We start from the raw sequence: 16,568 nt of genomic DNA, 5'->3' as shown, positions 1-16,568 counted from the left end.
AGAGTGAGAGAATTAATTCAAGTGAAAATACCGTGTAATGTGATATGAAAATGCGAGACATGAATACTTTCAGAGTTGAGCGAGAGACACGACCGATTAGCTTGGTGGTTGACGAATAAGCGATTGAGAGACAAGAGACTAAAAACGACTTGAGGCATAAGGATTCCTTTTTCCTTCGGGTCCCCAAAAAGAAGTGGAAATCATTTATCAATGTCCTATGCGTGTCTAATTTACGTTCAGAAATGAACAGAAGATTTAATTTTGTCCAGTAACGACAAAGGCCCGTATTGGTTTAAGGATACATAAATCCGACAGCAAGACAGCTTAAATCACACATTGTCAAGTTGAAGGTATAAGAATTGTTCTTAATTTCGACCAAAACCCTTGGAAACAGGATGTATCTTAAACTCGAATGTTTTCGTAGTGCACAGGTCCTTGTATCGCCAACTAAAATGGGAGGCCACGGGACAAGCAAATGTTTTCTGGGAATTAGTCAGTTTGGAAGCTACAAAGGGTGTTCTTTTTGAAATAGTCGGCAGGATGCGAAGAATTTTTATTAAGAACAAACATGTAGAAATTATAATTATCCTTATGTTTAAAATTTCTTCTAACAATGCTACTATACAATATGTATATAATAGCATGACATTAATTCAATTTCTAAATATATTCTTCCATACATATTTATTTTTCCTAATATGTATGCGAGTTGGGGTGTTATGAATAGGATCGTATCCAACTTGGTGTCTATGCATTTTGACGTTGCGACCCTGACAGAAATTGTGGGGACATCTGGTGACTGTCTCAATTTGAATCAAACAAATTTTCCTATTGGGCTGACCAACTATCCCTATACAGTAGAACGTCCATAATCCGGACGTCAAAAATCCGGACTGTCAATAATCCAGACTTGTATCTAGCAAAAATATCTGATTCTTTTAAAATAAATTAAGAACTTTGCTGCGAAAAACGAACCTCTACCGCAGTTTAAAAATATTTTACACATTTTTTAAAAGCCCAAATAGTGTCTGATGTTTTTACTGTACACATGGTGCTATTATAAATTAATTACAAGACAGTGTTTAAACATCAAAAAATGTTTTGATTAATTTCACCTCTAGACACTTTACTTTACAAGAGAAAACATAAAATTTTAAAACGTTTGTTGTACTTTAATGTGTATACTGGCCTTTTTTGAGGTAATTTCGATAATCCGGAAAATTTGATAATCCGGATGGGGTCCGGTCCCAATTAATCCGGATTATTGACGTGCTACTGTATGAACAATGTCAATACGCTTTAACAAAAATGGCCGTCATCAGCAAACTAAATTTTTTTAAAATAAAATAAATGTAATTTTGTATTCTTTATAGAGTGAAGTTTAAAAGATAGATATATAAAAAATATTAAAAATAGTCAAGCAACCAACTTAATTTATATTGGACCACTTGGCATGGATTGACCCTACAATATTGAAATAAAATATTGTATATTTTTTAAATAATAGCCAATAAAATATAATTCATAAAGACAGAGACCTTACAAAAAGTAAAACAATTAACTTATTATTTCTAAATACTTGACAAATGAGAAATCTGAAAAAAGTTTTAAACAATTATCCACTTTTTGTTTGCAAATAAAAAAAATAGATAAGAATTGAAATGTTAAATATATTTTACCTTTCAATCATATTATGTCTTCTTAATGATTCTAACAGCATCCCTGGTGAGGCTTTGCGAAGTTCATAATAAATCAATATAATTCCATCAACATCATTTCCTTTAACAGTCTCCAACCATTTCAAGAAGTCTTGGAGAGCAGAAATTTCACTCTTGGTCTTCAAGAATTCCTGGGTGTTGACATCTTTCAACCTTCTGTAGCGGATTGTGTTTACTACTCTGATACCATGTCTTCTGCTGTAGGTAGGATTCAAATCTCCAAATGGCATGACATACTGTGAAAACTGTGATTCAGGTGTAAACGCAGCTATTTGAATGATTTCATCAATTAGTCTGCGGCCAGTAGTATCTATACCCCATCCTACAAGCTTGTATTTTCCAGTAGGAATACCCTTTGCTGGATTTTCAGGAACAACTGGCACTGAACTCTCCCTCTCATCACCAGAGTTTGCACTCTCCTTCTGCACCATCATAAATTATTTATTATCTACAAAAAAAGTAGACATTATTGAAATTACCGGTACTACTACATGTGAACTAACAAGATTTGAATAAGAATAAAAAACTCCAAAAATTTTCCACACTTATACTTGATGTAGCCATGTATGAAATATAAAAAAAAAGTGTTAAACCTGTATGTTTACTAGGTATTTTTTAAATTAGTTTTTATACCTATGCATATATTTGGAAATTAATGAACAATAAAAGAAAAATAAGACAGTAAGGAATATTTGTTTCAATAGACATCCCGGTTTTGATTCCCGGGCCGGCAATAAAACTGAGGGTTAAAAAAAAATGAAAACCAGATAAACCAGCCTAAATATTTTGAGATAAAAATAGGAAATTAGTGATAAAAGGAAGATTGCTGTGCCCATTCCATTCCTCCTACCCCAAAATTTTAAGAGTTACCATCGTATGCCCCAATCTGTTCTGACCATATTAGAGTGAGAATGATTAGAAAATAAAACATTCAATAATACCTGCTTTCTATTTCAGTAGTAAAGTTAAAAATTACAAGCAACCTATAGTAGGAAAGTTTTAATTTTCAAGGGTTAATACCGGGCGGATTGTCAAAATTTAACAAACATCAAACACGTGGCCACCAATTTACCAGCTCTATGATGCCCCACCCAGTCCACAGAATCTCATTAAATATTATTTAAAAAGAATCAATACTGCTTACCACAATGTTAAAATCTTCAGACTATCCGATCAGTAGAAAAGACTAGAAAATAAATCTATGGATTTTGTTCTGTACACCGGTTAGCTTCGATTATAAATTGAAAATAAATTAGGTTTATGTCGGAACAGAAAAATGCATTTCGCACGTGCGGTTAGGTGTGTTGGAGGGGACCCTGCGTGCGCCGTGCGCTAGCGGAAGCTACGTGTTAAGGCGCTAAAATTAAATAAGAAAAATGATTTTACATACCACAAAAGGCTGGCCAAAATAAATTTTATACCATCACTTTTCCAAAACTTATAATGACAATACAAAATTAATTATTCATAAAAAATAACAATTGCAATCGGAATTTATCAATAAGAATTCAAAGAAAATCCGGAAACACACAGCAACATTAAAATTTTCGCTGTGTCTAGGTACACGCTAACGTGTACACAAATAAAAAAGTTAGGTACACTTCGCGTCAAAAAAAACTGGTATACTTTTTTTTCCCAATGTAAACCTGTGTTCAGACTGGACACAAATGGTTAGTGAATCACGGCGTTGTTGCCAGCACAGATAATGGAATTGCACTAAATCTAAATACAAATAATAACGTTCAAAAATCATGGTGGTGAATCGTAAAACGGGCCATAGGTAACTCAATGTAAAATTCTAAACTGTTAAATTCCTGCTTCCCTAATCATTTTACAACAAAAATCACGAGAAGCTATTTGTATGGGATTAAAATCTGTATTAAAAACAAAAGCTAAAATTGTTCTAGGATTTAAACACATTCCAACATTTTGAAAAATACCTACATTTGCCACAGTAGGCATGTGTGTAAAAGTTAGGCCCACGTTATTATTTACCTTATTGTTCGCACACTATTGACTGAATAAAACATCTTTATTATTATTACTTTCTCCTCAACTGAGGCTATCTTAGCAATTTTATTATTTCTTTAAACAAGAAATGATAAAACCATAGCCACCTTTACTTTACAAGCCATGAAGTTGAAACTTGGCAACATCTAAGCGTAGACCGGTTAATTCTGACAGTTCTCATTTATTTTTAAATGTTTTTAAATAATATTCACTGTATTTACAGAAAAACTCAAACATTTTACAATATTTCGTGCTCCAAATTATAAAGAGTATTAAAAGGTATGTATTAAGATGATTTTAGTTCAATATAATATATTTTTATATAATATATTTTATAGTATAATATATTTTTATATAAACTTACGTGCATATAGAAATGCGTCCACTTAAAATTTTTGTCATTTTTGATGTCTTATATTTACTAAACCTGTTGGCCGATTCAAGTGATTTTTTTAAATATGTTATAGCCTGATTCTTTAACAATACCGCTGTAATAATACTGTTGCTAAGCAGTTAATTTTTTATTGTATAACGGGCATTTATAAAACAGTGAAATTAAAACTCAACTATATAGCCTCAGGTTTTCTTAACATTCTGTTTTTTATTCATTCGCTTATGTTGGATAATAAAAAAAAGTTAGCTACTATTGACAACTACTATAATATGTCTTTTATCAATACAGGGTGTTTCTAAATAAGTGCGACAAACTTTAAAGGGAAAGTAACAAAATGCAAAATTTTGACCCCTGTCAAAATTTTCAATGTATTTTAAATGTAATCATTTTTTTCGAATCTTGAAAAATCTAATAAGTATTTTTGAAAAATTTAAACGCAGAATGAAAGATTACTTTATCACCGAGGGCCGAAAGTCCATTAGAATGAATATTCCATAGGGTGATGCGAACTTTGAGAAAAAAAGACAGTTTAATTCGTACACCCGGTATATATACAATGAAAATTTACTTATTTAGCAACAATATTATTACAGGGGTATTGTTAAAGAATCAGGCTATAACATTTAAAAAATCAATTTAAATCGGCCAACAGGTTCGGGAAATACGAGACATCAAAAATGACCAAATTTTTGAGTGGGCTGATTTCTATGCACGCAAGTTTATATAAATTTCTTTAAGTTTGGTATTTTACATACGGCATACCTACTTATAATTTTTGTTTTTGTAGATGCCAAGCCGTTGCTGTGTGCCAGAGTGCAAAAGCAATTACGATAGCAGTCTTAAAAAGAATGAACAACCAGAAAGCACTTTTTTATTTCCAAAGGATCCAAAGCTGCGAGAACTTTGGTTACAGTGTATCCACAGGAAAAATTTTGTTATTGGAACATCAGCGGTAGTATGTGCCAAACATTTTTATTCTGATGACATCGAGAGAGTTAGAGAATGGGTAGATAAGAAAGGCAACAAACATGTAGAGAAATTAACGAATCCTAAGTTAAAACCTTCTGCAGTTCCTCGCATTTTTCCAATTCAGGAGTTTCTAAATAAGTGCGAAAAACTTTAAAGGGAAAGGAACAAAATGCAAAATTTTGACGCCTGTCAAAATTTTCAGTGTATTTTAAATGCAATCATTTTTTTTCGAATTCTGAGAAAACTAATAATAGATAAACTAATGAGAAAGTATTTTTGAAAAATTTAAACGCTGAATGAAAGATTACTTTATTACCGAGGGCCGAAAGTCCCTTAGAACGAATGAAAGGTTGTTTTTGAATGACATATTTGAAACTAAAAATCACACTAAATTTTCTTAATTTTTCGCCCCTGTAACTTATTAAAATAAACATAGAAGTTTTCAGGGACTTTCGGCCCTCGGTCCTAACGTAATCTTTCATTCTGAGTTTAAATTTTTGAAAAATACTCATTAGTTTTCTTAGGATTCGAAAAAAATTAATCCCATGTATATTCTTGTTATTGGTTTTTTTTTGTATAATAAACGTTACTTACAAGGAAGTACTTTTAATTTTATTTTGTACAAACTTCTAATTAATAATATTTTCTTGTTCGACTCAAAAAATACTATAAATTTTACCAGAATTTCTACTTTAAAATTGTGTTTTCAAAAGCGGTAGTCCGAAAGTCGGACTACGCACGTCATCAATTGCGATGCTGCCTTTTTCTCTTCATGGCTTGTAAAGTAAAGGTGGCTATGATAAAACAGAAATTTTGACAGTTCAAATTGTCCATATTTATAACAACTTCACTGTGACGGAACGCAACCGATACACATTATGGTAATGTGTGTGGCCTAACTTTGGCGTATTTCTGTGAAAAATTCTTATTGATTCGAAAAAAAATTGAATACATTTAATAAAACACATTGAACATTTTAACAGGCGACATTTCCACCTGTGTGCTTAATATTTCAGCAGTTTCGAATTTTATTGTAATACATAATATTTAAGTTTCACAATAATTGTTCACTTTAAAAGTTATTCATTTTGTATTAATTTCAAATTTCAATTTTTCCAGTGGGTTTTATTTATTAGTATCCCACAACTTTATGAGAAACCCTTCACATTTCTCGATTTTAAATTAAACATAATAACTTAATGTCATGTCTAGAGTTATTATCTGTCATTCATGTCATATCTGTCATAAATTATAATAGAACACGAATTAATTTATGGGTACTTAATTAAGATGATGGAACATTAAAAAAATTAATAAGAGAAGTTTTTAGGATGCATGTTTAAATAAATGTGACTGACTAATCGAGAATGCTCGATGTTGTTTTAATTTTTAGTAAACCTACTAAAATCTTGCGGTCTGCCGCACAGCCCTGCTTTTACCTGGTTTGATATAACATTTTAGTTGAACTGGCAACGTTGCCTAGAAATAAGAATGACATATGTGACAAGACCAATTTACACAACTAGAAAAAAACGATTTTCGGTTATAAGACTTGTACCAGTTTTTTTTGACGCGAAGTGTACTACACGCATGATATTTACTAGTATTTTTAATACAAAAGCGATATTACGTAGGTCAAAATTTTTGACGTAAGAGAACTGTCAAAACATTAGAATGTGACTTTTCATATTGCCATGTTTATTATAAATCGTCATACCTACATCCACATGTAGTTATTTCAAGGTTTACTTTTACTGTCTGTATTATTAGAATCCCGTTTTTAGGAATATCCCAGTTTAAGGAATACAAATTTGAGGTCCCCAAAACTTTTTCATTTACTTTTTAAGGGGGTAGGTGCAAAATCTTGGTCCAATGTTATTTAAATTCATTCATTTTTTTCTAATCCTGAGAAAACTAATAAGTATTTTTGAAAAATGTAAATGCAGAAAGAACAATTACATTATTACCAAGGGCCGAAAGTCTCTGGAAAACTTCTATAATGTTTATTTTATTAAGTTAGTTCTTTAAGTTAGTTATTTTAAGTTCTAGCTACAACAAACCATTTCTTTTTCTGTTTTAAATTGGCTGGAACGGTAATAAAAATTTTGTCAGAACTGTTTTTTCATGTATTTACACACCCAGGAACAAAACACCACTTATTTGGCTTTATTTTTAATAATTAAATACGTAAAAAACTGCGCACATTCAAATACACGGAGTAAATAAGTATACAAAACTAGTCGTCGATCAAAGACGTTACGACTGCTGACGTCACAGACCGTAGCCTCGCTGCAGGGTACCGTTTTTCTAGCCTCCAAGAAAATCAACATTATGAACTCATTTTATCTTAAAAAATATACATTTTTAAACAGTTTTATGATTGTTACGATTTTATATAGCTTGTAATCTATTGAATTTAACTATATTTAAAAATTAGTGAACATCCCTATTTGAGCCGCGTGTATGCTGTGGTATTAAGTATTTGGTATGGTAGTACTGCGTCTACAGCTAATTATAAGGATTTTATAAAATTTATAAACTTTTAAAAACAAATATTTTAATGTTATAATAACTAGAATTTTTACGTTGACTGTTGATTATTTGTGTTTTTTATTTTGTTTTGATATTTGTGCTAAAATATTTGCATTATAATTATCTTCAGTTTGATCCAAATTGGAACTATTGTATTTTCCTCTACTAAAAAATTATGCAATATGAAACCCAAAGTTATTCTAAATATATGGTTATTAGTAGAACAGTAGTCCATACCAAACGGTATATTAAGTATCAATAAAATATTTATAAATAATACCTACAAAACACAAATAAATTCATCAAGACATATGATCTTATTTTCAGCCGCCATTATGACATTTAGAAGTTTTACCAGCAGGTTTTACGTTTTTGCTCTTTGCGCAGAAATTGGCGCAGTTATTGTACAAGAATCTGTGCCTGACACAAATTCTTGTATCGTTTCTGATATCGTTTCTTGTATCTGTGTATGACACTATACATTTTTTTGACATATCAGAAACGATATTAGAAATGATACAAGAAAATGCATAGTGTCATACAGCCATAAGTATCGCGAGTAGTGTGGTTAGAATTTGTCTAATCGCGTTATGTTTACACTTTAATATTGATTTGTAAAGAGTTTCATTATTTTTTACTTGTTGTGTTTTTTTTAAATTAACTATATGGAGTGTGGACAATTATTTAGTTCTTTTAATGAGTTTAACAACATTCTAAAACAGTATGAAAAAGATAAGAGACAAAAATCCGTGATTAACGGTAGCAGAAGTAATAAGATAAAATATACGGGGCGATTGATTAGTGTGATAAAGCTCAGTAGATCCGCTATAGTAATAGATAGCAATAAAAGTTAGTATCAAAAATTTTAGCAAACTTTGAGCTTCATATTACAAAATTATTAAAATTAGTTAGAATGTTACAGGGCGTTCGATAATATACTGGCGGACCAAACTTATGTTTTTTAAATGGAACACCCTCTATTTTATTTTATGTTCGAAATCTTCTTAACTTCCATATCACAAAAATATAAAGGTTTATTATGTTATACAGGATATTTACAAAGTTATAACCAGTATAGTTCAACTCCCTGTATAAATAAAAATAAACACCAATATAAACTGGTATAATTAACTTAGGTATAAAAATTATTTTAGCAGTATTTTGTATCATGTTAACTAATATTTATTTTGCTAACCTGAATATATACTTTTATATGCATATAGTTTTATTACAATTAAGTTTGAAACATCTGAATAGTTTTGCTTCCCTTCCCCTTCCCTTAATAAAAATATTTTCTATCAAACAAACAACAAACACTAAGGGCCGGTTGCTCGAACGCTAATCAACAATGATCATTATCAAATATTTAATTACTGTCACCAAAACTGTCAATGTCAACTTTGGTTGGGTTGCTGAAAACATAATTAATTACAATTATGAGATTTATTATTAATTATGTTAATAATTATTGTTATATTAATTGATTATAGACTCCACAGACTTTTTAACAACCCAAACAAAGTTGACATTGACAGTAATTAATTATTTGATAATGATCATTGTTGATTAGCGTTCGAACAACCGGCCCTAAAAATATCAAAATAGCGTGTACCAAAATATAAAGTCACCGCGCACGCTAAATAATGACGTCACTGGCTTGATGAAGTTTAATTCGCGTGTACAGTGTACCTAACTTTTTTATTTGCGTACACGTTAGCGTGTACCTAGACACAGCGTAAATTTTTTTGGATATTTGACTCGATTGGTTCAAATCTGACAGCTCAGTCACAGAATATTCTGTGGCACAGCACTGACACTCTGACACATCTTTTTATTCTGTGCTGTAATTGACAACAACTGACACTGACAGATATAGGTTAGACTTATCAGATGATGTTGTTCCTGTTGTTGACAAGTTTAAGTTTAAAGTTCAATGTCCAACTCCAACTTGGTTTTTTGGTAGTAATATAAAATAATCACTTTTATTCCACTTGTTGATCGAGACAGAGATTTCATTTTATTTTTAAAATGTCAGACTTAAGATTCGACGGACGTGTGGTAGTTGTCACAGGAGCTGGAGCTGGATTAGGAAGAGCCTATGCTCTACTTTTTGCTTCTAGAGGAGCTAAAGTTATTGTTAATGACTTAGGAGGAGGAAGACATGGAGATGGCAGCTCTTCCAAAGCCGCTGATACTGTGGTAGAAGAAATTAAAAGAAATGGTAAGATGTTTTCAATATATTTCACACATTTTATACAAATTTTTATAGTTTCAATAGTGCCAGTTCAACACATCATGTTAAGATTTGTTTTGTGGCTGTGGTTACAAATTTTATATTCGACATATTATATTTGAGGCTATTTTGTTTCCTAACTTCTTGATATTATTAACCATTTAGTTCTTTATCAGTATGCCTGTCACAATATCTTTATATCCCTCTTTATCTGCTGGATATAATTCTTGCATTGGAAATATGTTTAATTACTGCATAATCCAGTGGCAATCATAGCGCAGTGACATGTTAAACCGAGCTACTAAGTAGATATTAACACCAGAACCTTAACCAGAAGGTTACACGAACGGAAAATATAAATATAAGTAATCCTAAGAACTAATAATTGGCAGTATAACTAGTTCCAATAACAAACAGTTTAAAAAAAAAACTATAATCCATTAATATTTATCTGATGTTTTATGTCTCTTTCTTTAGGTATAGACTTCCAAAACCATTTAAATACACACACCTAAACTTACATGGAATCACCATGTATTTCAAAGCAATATTTATTTCTTTTGAAAAAACTTGTTATTGTTAAGAAGAATAAAGGTTTTTTTTTGAAAATAAACAAATCGATAAGACAATCAGATAGTACAGATCGGTATGGTATAGGTTATTTGAGTTGAAAATAGAACGAAAATAAATAAAATAACTTTTGTGGCCAAAAACGAAAATATGCCTCATGTGGGGTTACAGAACTTACACTGTGAAAAGATTGGGTTCCCGAGTTATCCAGTCAGCACAAGATTGATCGCCTAAATTGGTGTCTTCACCACCAAAACTGGAACATTGGGAATTAACAAAATGTGCTATTTTCAGAAAAGTCAGGATTTGTGTAAAATCAGATTACCCACGAAATCGTGTACTTAGATTGAAGCAAGAACGAAAACTGTCAGATCTGTTCACAAATATAAAAGGGGAAGTGTAATGTTCTGGAGAGGAATTGTGATCAGTAAAAAAACTCCTTTAATTTTCATCCAATCAACTTTAACTGCTCACAGGTGTATGTTGATAACCTGTAGTTAGGTTCTGGAGAGGTGCAACAGGAGAAAATTTAATTTTCATGCATGATAATGGATCTCCACATACCATTAGAGTGACTAGAGACATAATTGAAGCAGAAGGTATATACCTTGTTTGGAGTGGCCTGCTTGCTCACTGTGTATCGTACCCCAGATGGTGATTTAAATCAATTCTTCAATACAATGTCAAAAGTTTTCAAAAAGTTAAATACAAATAAACCTCTTATTATAACAGGGGATTTCAATGTGCACTTCAATGAAAGGGATATTGCAGCCCTGGATCTGTGCAATTTCTTTAGATCCTATAACCTCAAAAAATCAATAAAATTTAACACCCGTTATAATAGATGTCTTGATAACATATTTACAAATATTAATAGTACCATGTTGCAATCCGAAGCTGTTGATCTTTCACACACTTCAGACCACAAAGGCATATTGTTTAAATGTGAAGTGTCCCAAACTACTTCTAAATCTAGAATAAGCTACAGGCCCATTACAGAGATGGGACTGGCCTCTTTAAATAACAATCTTTGCTTACAAAATTTTGAATTTATTGATAATGAATGTATTGATGTGGACTCAAGGTTTAAAATGTTTATCGATATTTTAATGCAGGCAATAAATCTGTCTTTTCCTGAAAAATCTAGGCTTGTTGAGCAAGGTAAACAATGTAAAAAAAATTCTTGGTTTAATGATGATTTGAAACTTATGAGGGAGAAACTACAATTTTTGACATCTTTAAATAAAAGTGACCCCGTTTTAGTGACAAAGAAAACACTCTCAGAATATAGGAAAAAATACAGACATGCTATACATAAGGCAAAGATTAAATCTAATGATGATTTTATATTAAACTCTAACAACCGTCAACAGGCTATGTGGTCCCTAATAAACTCAAGATGTAAGAATTTACCAATAAAAAATTCATCACTCAATGCAAATAGTTTTAATGATTTCTTCTGTGGTATTGCTGAAAATGTAATAAATACACTTAATCATACTGACCAATCATTCAATACATACCTTAGTTTTATACCACATGCTCCTTCATTCGCCTCTAATCATTGCTCCTTCAGATTTGAGCCAACAAATTTGGAGGAAGTTGTAAAAGCAATTGAAGAATTAAAAAATAGCCAGAGCAAGGACCCGGATGGAATGAACACAAAAATAATCAAGGCAATTAAACACAACATTAGCTTACCTTTAACTAAACTAATAAACTACTCAATTTCATCCTGCATTTTTCCTTCAGTGTTTAAAACTGCGAAAGTCATACCTCTCTCTAAACGTAAAGGTTCGGCTGATGATCATAATAACTTTCGTCCAATTTCTCTTTTGCCAATTCTTTCCAAAGTGTTTGAGAGAATCCTAAAGAAGCAGATCAATGACTATTTTGAATCTAATTGGCTTTTTGCAGTGCAGCAATTTGGATTTAGAAAAAACAAAACAACAACACTTGCTATCGATCATTTTACAGGCAGTATTTTGGAAGGATTTGAAAACTTTCTTGATACCCTTGCCTCGTTCCTTGATCTTACTAAAGCTTTTGATTGTGTCACTCATAGTATTCTTCTTAAAAAATTACATGCCTATAATTTTCATCCTATGTCTATTCAATTGATTGAGTCTTATCTATCAGATAGATTTCAATATGTGTTTTTTAACCAGCTCAAATCTGATAAAAAACCTTTGATGTATGACTTGGGATTTTCACAAGAGGGCCCGGTAAGCACAGTCCTATTTGCTGATGATACTACATGCTATCAAAGTTACCACCCTTCCCAAATCAGTGATATTGATCTTGAGACCACAGAGAGCAATTTGATCCAATGGTTTTTGGCAAATCGTCTCTCTCTCAATAACTCAAAATCACAAACAGTGAACTTTACCCTAAGACATAACACCATTACACATCCCATTTTAACAGATTGTTCACAGGAAGCTAAATTTCTTGGTGTTTATCTTGATCAGGGACTCACTTGGGAACGGCACATACTGAAACTTTCCCAAAAGCTCTCAAGCCAACTCTTTTTATTTAGAAACCTATCTAAGGTTACCTCCCTTCAAACCCTTCTTACATCATATCACAGCAACTTTCACTCACGACTAACTTACGCAATCCTTTCCTGGGGACACTCTTGCCATATAGATAAGGTGTTTGGTCAGCAGAGAAAGTGTATTCGCATAATCACAGGTCAGGGTTATCGGGACGATTGTAGGCAGTCTTTCAGAAACCTGAGGATTCTCACACTACCTTCTGTGTACATTATGCAGTGCCTGTTGTATGTTCATCAAAATGTAGATCTGTATAAAACACAACAGCATACTTATCAGACTAGAAATCATGATGCCCTTGTACCAGACTTCAGTCGACTTGAGAGGACCAGAAATGGAACCAGATACCTAGCATTGAAATTTTATAACTGTATACCAATATCTATTAAAAGTCTTGATTTTAACCAATTTAAGAGACAAATTAAAAATTATCTTCTGATGGGTGCTTTCTACTCATTTGAGGAGTACTTCAGATCTAAATTTTGTTTTGTCCTGTAATTTAATTAGTGTTTAGTTTTTAAATTTTAGTAATAGGTTTTTTTTACTGAAGTACTGTCAACTTTTAATGTAATTTTAGACAATTTTAATTATTGCTGACCTGTAAAAGTACATTTGTACATTATTACCAATAAATACTCTACTCTACTCTACTCACCTGAGCTTAACACTATAGTGTATTTGTGGGATATGCTTAAAAGAAAAATTAGAGCTCGCCGGGATAATCCACATTACAAAACACCACATGGCTAGTACAAGCTGCGCTTGACGAATAGAGCAACCTACCACAAAAAATGTTGATAATTTGATTAGGAACGTGATAACGCAAACTGAAGCTTGCATAAGGACTAGAGGTGATAACACTGACTACAAAAAAAAAACAAAAAAATAAATAAAAACAATGTAAGCATTATTCATTTTACATTGAAATTTTTTATGTTATTGACTTTAAAACAACTACTTAGTTTCTCTTGTCTTAAACATTCAACCTCATTTGACACATATTCCATTCTTCTCAGCAACACAGAAATACTCTTGAATGCAAGGTGGCCTCCATTGTAGAAGACAGCTAGGGATCTATTTTGAATCACCACTGCTGTAAATGTTTCTTACTTGTATCTACTATTTTTAGATACTGATACTAACATGGCTATTCAGATTTGGTTGACTGCTCCCCTAAAAAGTTCGGTAATAGTCAAGTTAGACTATTTTCGTAGGTTATGAAGCCAGGATAGTTTTCTTCTTCTTGGACCTCTTTTTCCATTTATCTTACCTTGAAGTATGGTCCTAAGTAGGTCATATCATTGTTCATTACGCTTTAAATGCAAAAGGTGATAATTCAATACATTTTTCATTACTAGGAAATGCTGCATGACAACTGTCTCAACTGGTAATTTTATCTTCATATCTAAATCTCTCTTACATGATTCACATAAGTTAAGAATAATCATTTATACTCTCCGTGAAAAATAATTGTACGCCACTGGAACTTCAGATGACATACATATTAGGGAATATTTTTTTTGCAACACAATAATTAAGTAGTTGAGTGATTATAAAAAAATTACACAGTTGAAATCGTAATTACTTAGAAAAAATGCACTAATGAAACAAGTTTTTACAGCATTATGTAGATGAGTAATTTTTGAACAAAATGGTACAACATACTTCGTTTTTGTTAACTTTTAATGACTTAAATGTTAATTTAAATAGGAATACTGTTTACTTGTATTAGACTTTTGTATTTCTAGACATCCACGACTTCTTATTGTTATCCCATTCAATCAGTAATTTTACTAAGTTGAAACCCTTAAATCAACGAAAGTTTTTACTTTTTCCAATTAAAAGTAGGTAGCCTTTCTGTGTCTCCTATCATATTGTAACGACAAAGTTAATTTCGGACGTATCTTATATAACGATTGCAACTCGACAGAGCGTTCCAAAGAACAGCCGCGAGGCGAGGGCCGGACATTCATTATAGAAACGGAGAGTTCCAGGAAGTACGATTAAGCCGACGCTGAGAATAGAGATGGCGACTCCAGATTTTTTTAGAAATCATGTATTTTGTTAGTTAATAAGATAATCCCGAACTGTAAACTTTTAAACAAATAGTTTTATATAAATCCAAATCGCTACAATATTAGTCCAAGAGCTGGGATCGGATTTTGCTCATGATAAGTAATATGGACAAACTATACGGGGATAAGTTGAATTAGTTGTGTTCATGACTTTCCCCTACGGGCGGAAACCCGAGTGGAGGACGAGGGTAGTTAGGGGGCGTTCAAGTATTACGTAACGCGATTTTTGAAGATTTTTGATCCCCCCTCCCCCCCTACGTAACGCACTGTAATGGGCGCTTAACTATTATGTAACGCAATTTTTGAAGATTTTTGATCCCCCTCCTCCCAACCTGCGTTACGTAATACTTGAACGGTCCCTTATAAGGGACCAAGGTCGAGGTTTTTATTATTTTTTTTGTGACGCTCATGATCGAAATAGTGCACCAAAATTTGGGAATAAGCAGGTCATGACGTAACGAATCAAAATCTCTAGGGGGGACAGCTCCTTGAATATAAAACTTATAAGGGGTTCTTTGTGACATTCGTGATCTAGATCAGTGGTTCTCAACCTGGGAGGCGTGAGGGTACAAAGAAAAAAAAAATAAAAATTAAAAATATATATTTTGTTGAAAAACAAAATATTTTGTATTTCGTCTTTTTATTTTGTTTAGAAATATTTCTTTATTTAAACGTGATTAAAATTTACTCAAACACACAACCTGAGTTAAACACGACAGTCTTGTGTATGGCAACATCGTAAGAGCGTAAAGTATATTTACCAACACTGTATTGCACTCCTGTTCAGTTCACAGTGAGTCCGTCTCACAGTCTCACGCGTCAGTCGGTCAGTCTCAGTCGACAGCGTCTGTGTGCTGTTTGTAGCAATCAGTGTAATCGTTATTTAATATAGTGGAGTCACTGAAGGTGGATATGAGCTATTACCTTCGATTTCGTTGAACCTCCATAGATTTTCATGAAAATTGGTGAGTGGTTAGAGGATATCTCAAGGAACAAAGGTGACATGGTGCCAACTTGCGCTTTTACCCTGGGGGTGGATGCCACCCTTTCTGGGGGTGAAAATTATTTTATTAAAAATAACCCCATAATTCGATAGAGGGACAACTTTCAAGCAAAATTTGTTATATAAAGTTATTAAAATAAATCAAAACTTTTTGAGTTATTAAAGATCAAAGATTTTAATTTTTCTTGAGAAAAATGAATGTTTTTAACCAATTTTTCATCAATAACTCAAAAAGTGTAAGTTTTTACAAAAAAGTTATTATTAACAAAATTGAAGCTAATAGAAAACGAAATAAACCCCTTACTAGAAAAATCTTTTAGTTTTAACTAAAAGTGAGTTATAGGTAATTGAATGTATATTTTTTCGGCGAGTAAAAAACTTTAAGTATTCAAGCTGAAATAACGAGAAATTGATGCATTTTATAACATAAACTTATTAAACATTTTTCAAAGTACTTAAAAATACCTATCAAATGAGCCCCCGAACATGTTGATGGCGTTAAAATTTAT

At 32.0% G+C, this 16,568-nt stretch overlaps 2 protein-coding genes across 4 annotated transcripts in view; one reads left to right on the top strand and one right to left on the bottom strand.

The window, feature by feature from the left end:
- The window catches only part of LOC126889805 (maternal protein exuperantia), a 44,829-nt gene extending 41,570 nt beyond the window's left edge, over positions 1-3,259 (bottom strand). The window contains exons 1-2 of one of the 3 annotated variants that reach the window (XM_050658451.1): positions 3,109-3,259; positions 1,680-2,166 (exon numbers count right to left, since the gene is read on the bottom strand). In XM_050658451.1, the coding sequence (XP_050514408.1) occupies positions 1,680-2,152 (473 nt within the window). In that variant the 5' untranslated portion in view covers positions 2,153-2,166; positions 3,109-3,259. Of the gene's footprint in view, positions 1-1,679; positions 2,167-2,659; positions 2,808-2,862 lie in introns of those variants that run through there. The other 2 variants (XM_050658448.1, XM_050658450.1) reach the window with 2 other exon arrangements.
- Positions 3,260-9,478: 6,219 nt separating this feature from the next.
- Positions 9,479-16,568, top strand: part of LOC126889804 (peroxisomal multifunctional enzyme type 2) — a 180,433-nt gene continuing 173,343 nt past the window's right edge. The window contains exon 1 of the mRNA XM_050658445.1: positions 9,479-9,844. Coding sequence (XP_050514402.1) covers positions 9,652-9,844 — 193 coding nt within the window. The 5' untranslated portion in view covers positions 9,479-9,651. The remainder of the gene's footprint in view (positions 9,845-16,568) is intronic.

This window comes from Diabrotica virgifera, chromosome 8, assembly GCF_917563875.1.
Source record: "Diabrotica virgifera virgifera chromosome 8, PGI_DIABVI_V3a".
NCBI classification, from domain to species: Eukaryota; Metazoa; Arthropoda; class Insecta; order Coleoptera; family Chrysomelidae; genus Diabrotica; species Diabrotica virgifera.
The sequence above is the reverse complement of the archived record's forward strand: the minus strand, read 5'-3'. Positions and strand labels throughout refer to the sequence as shown.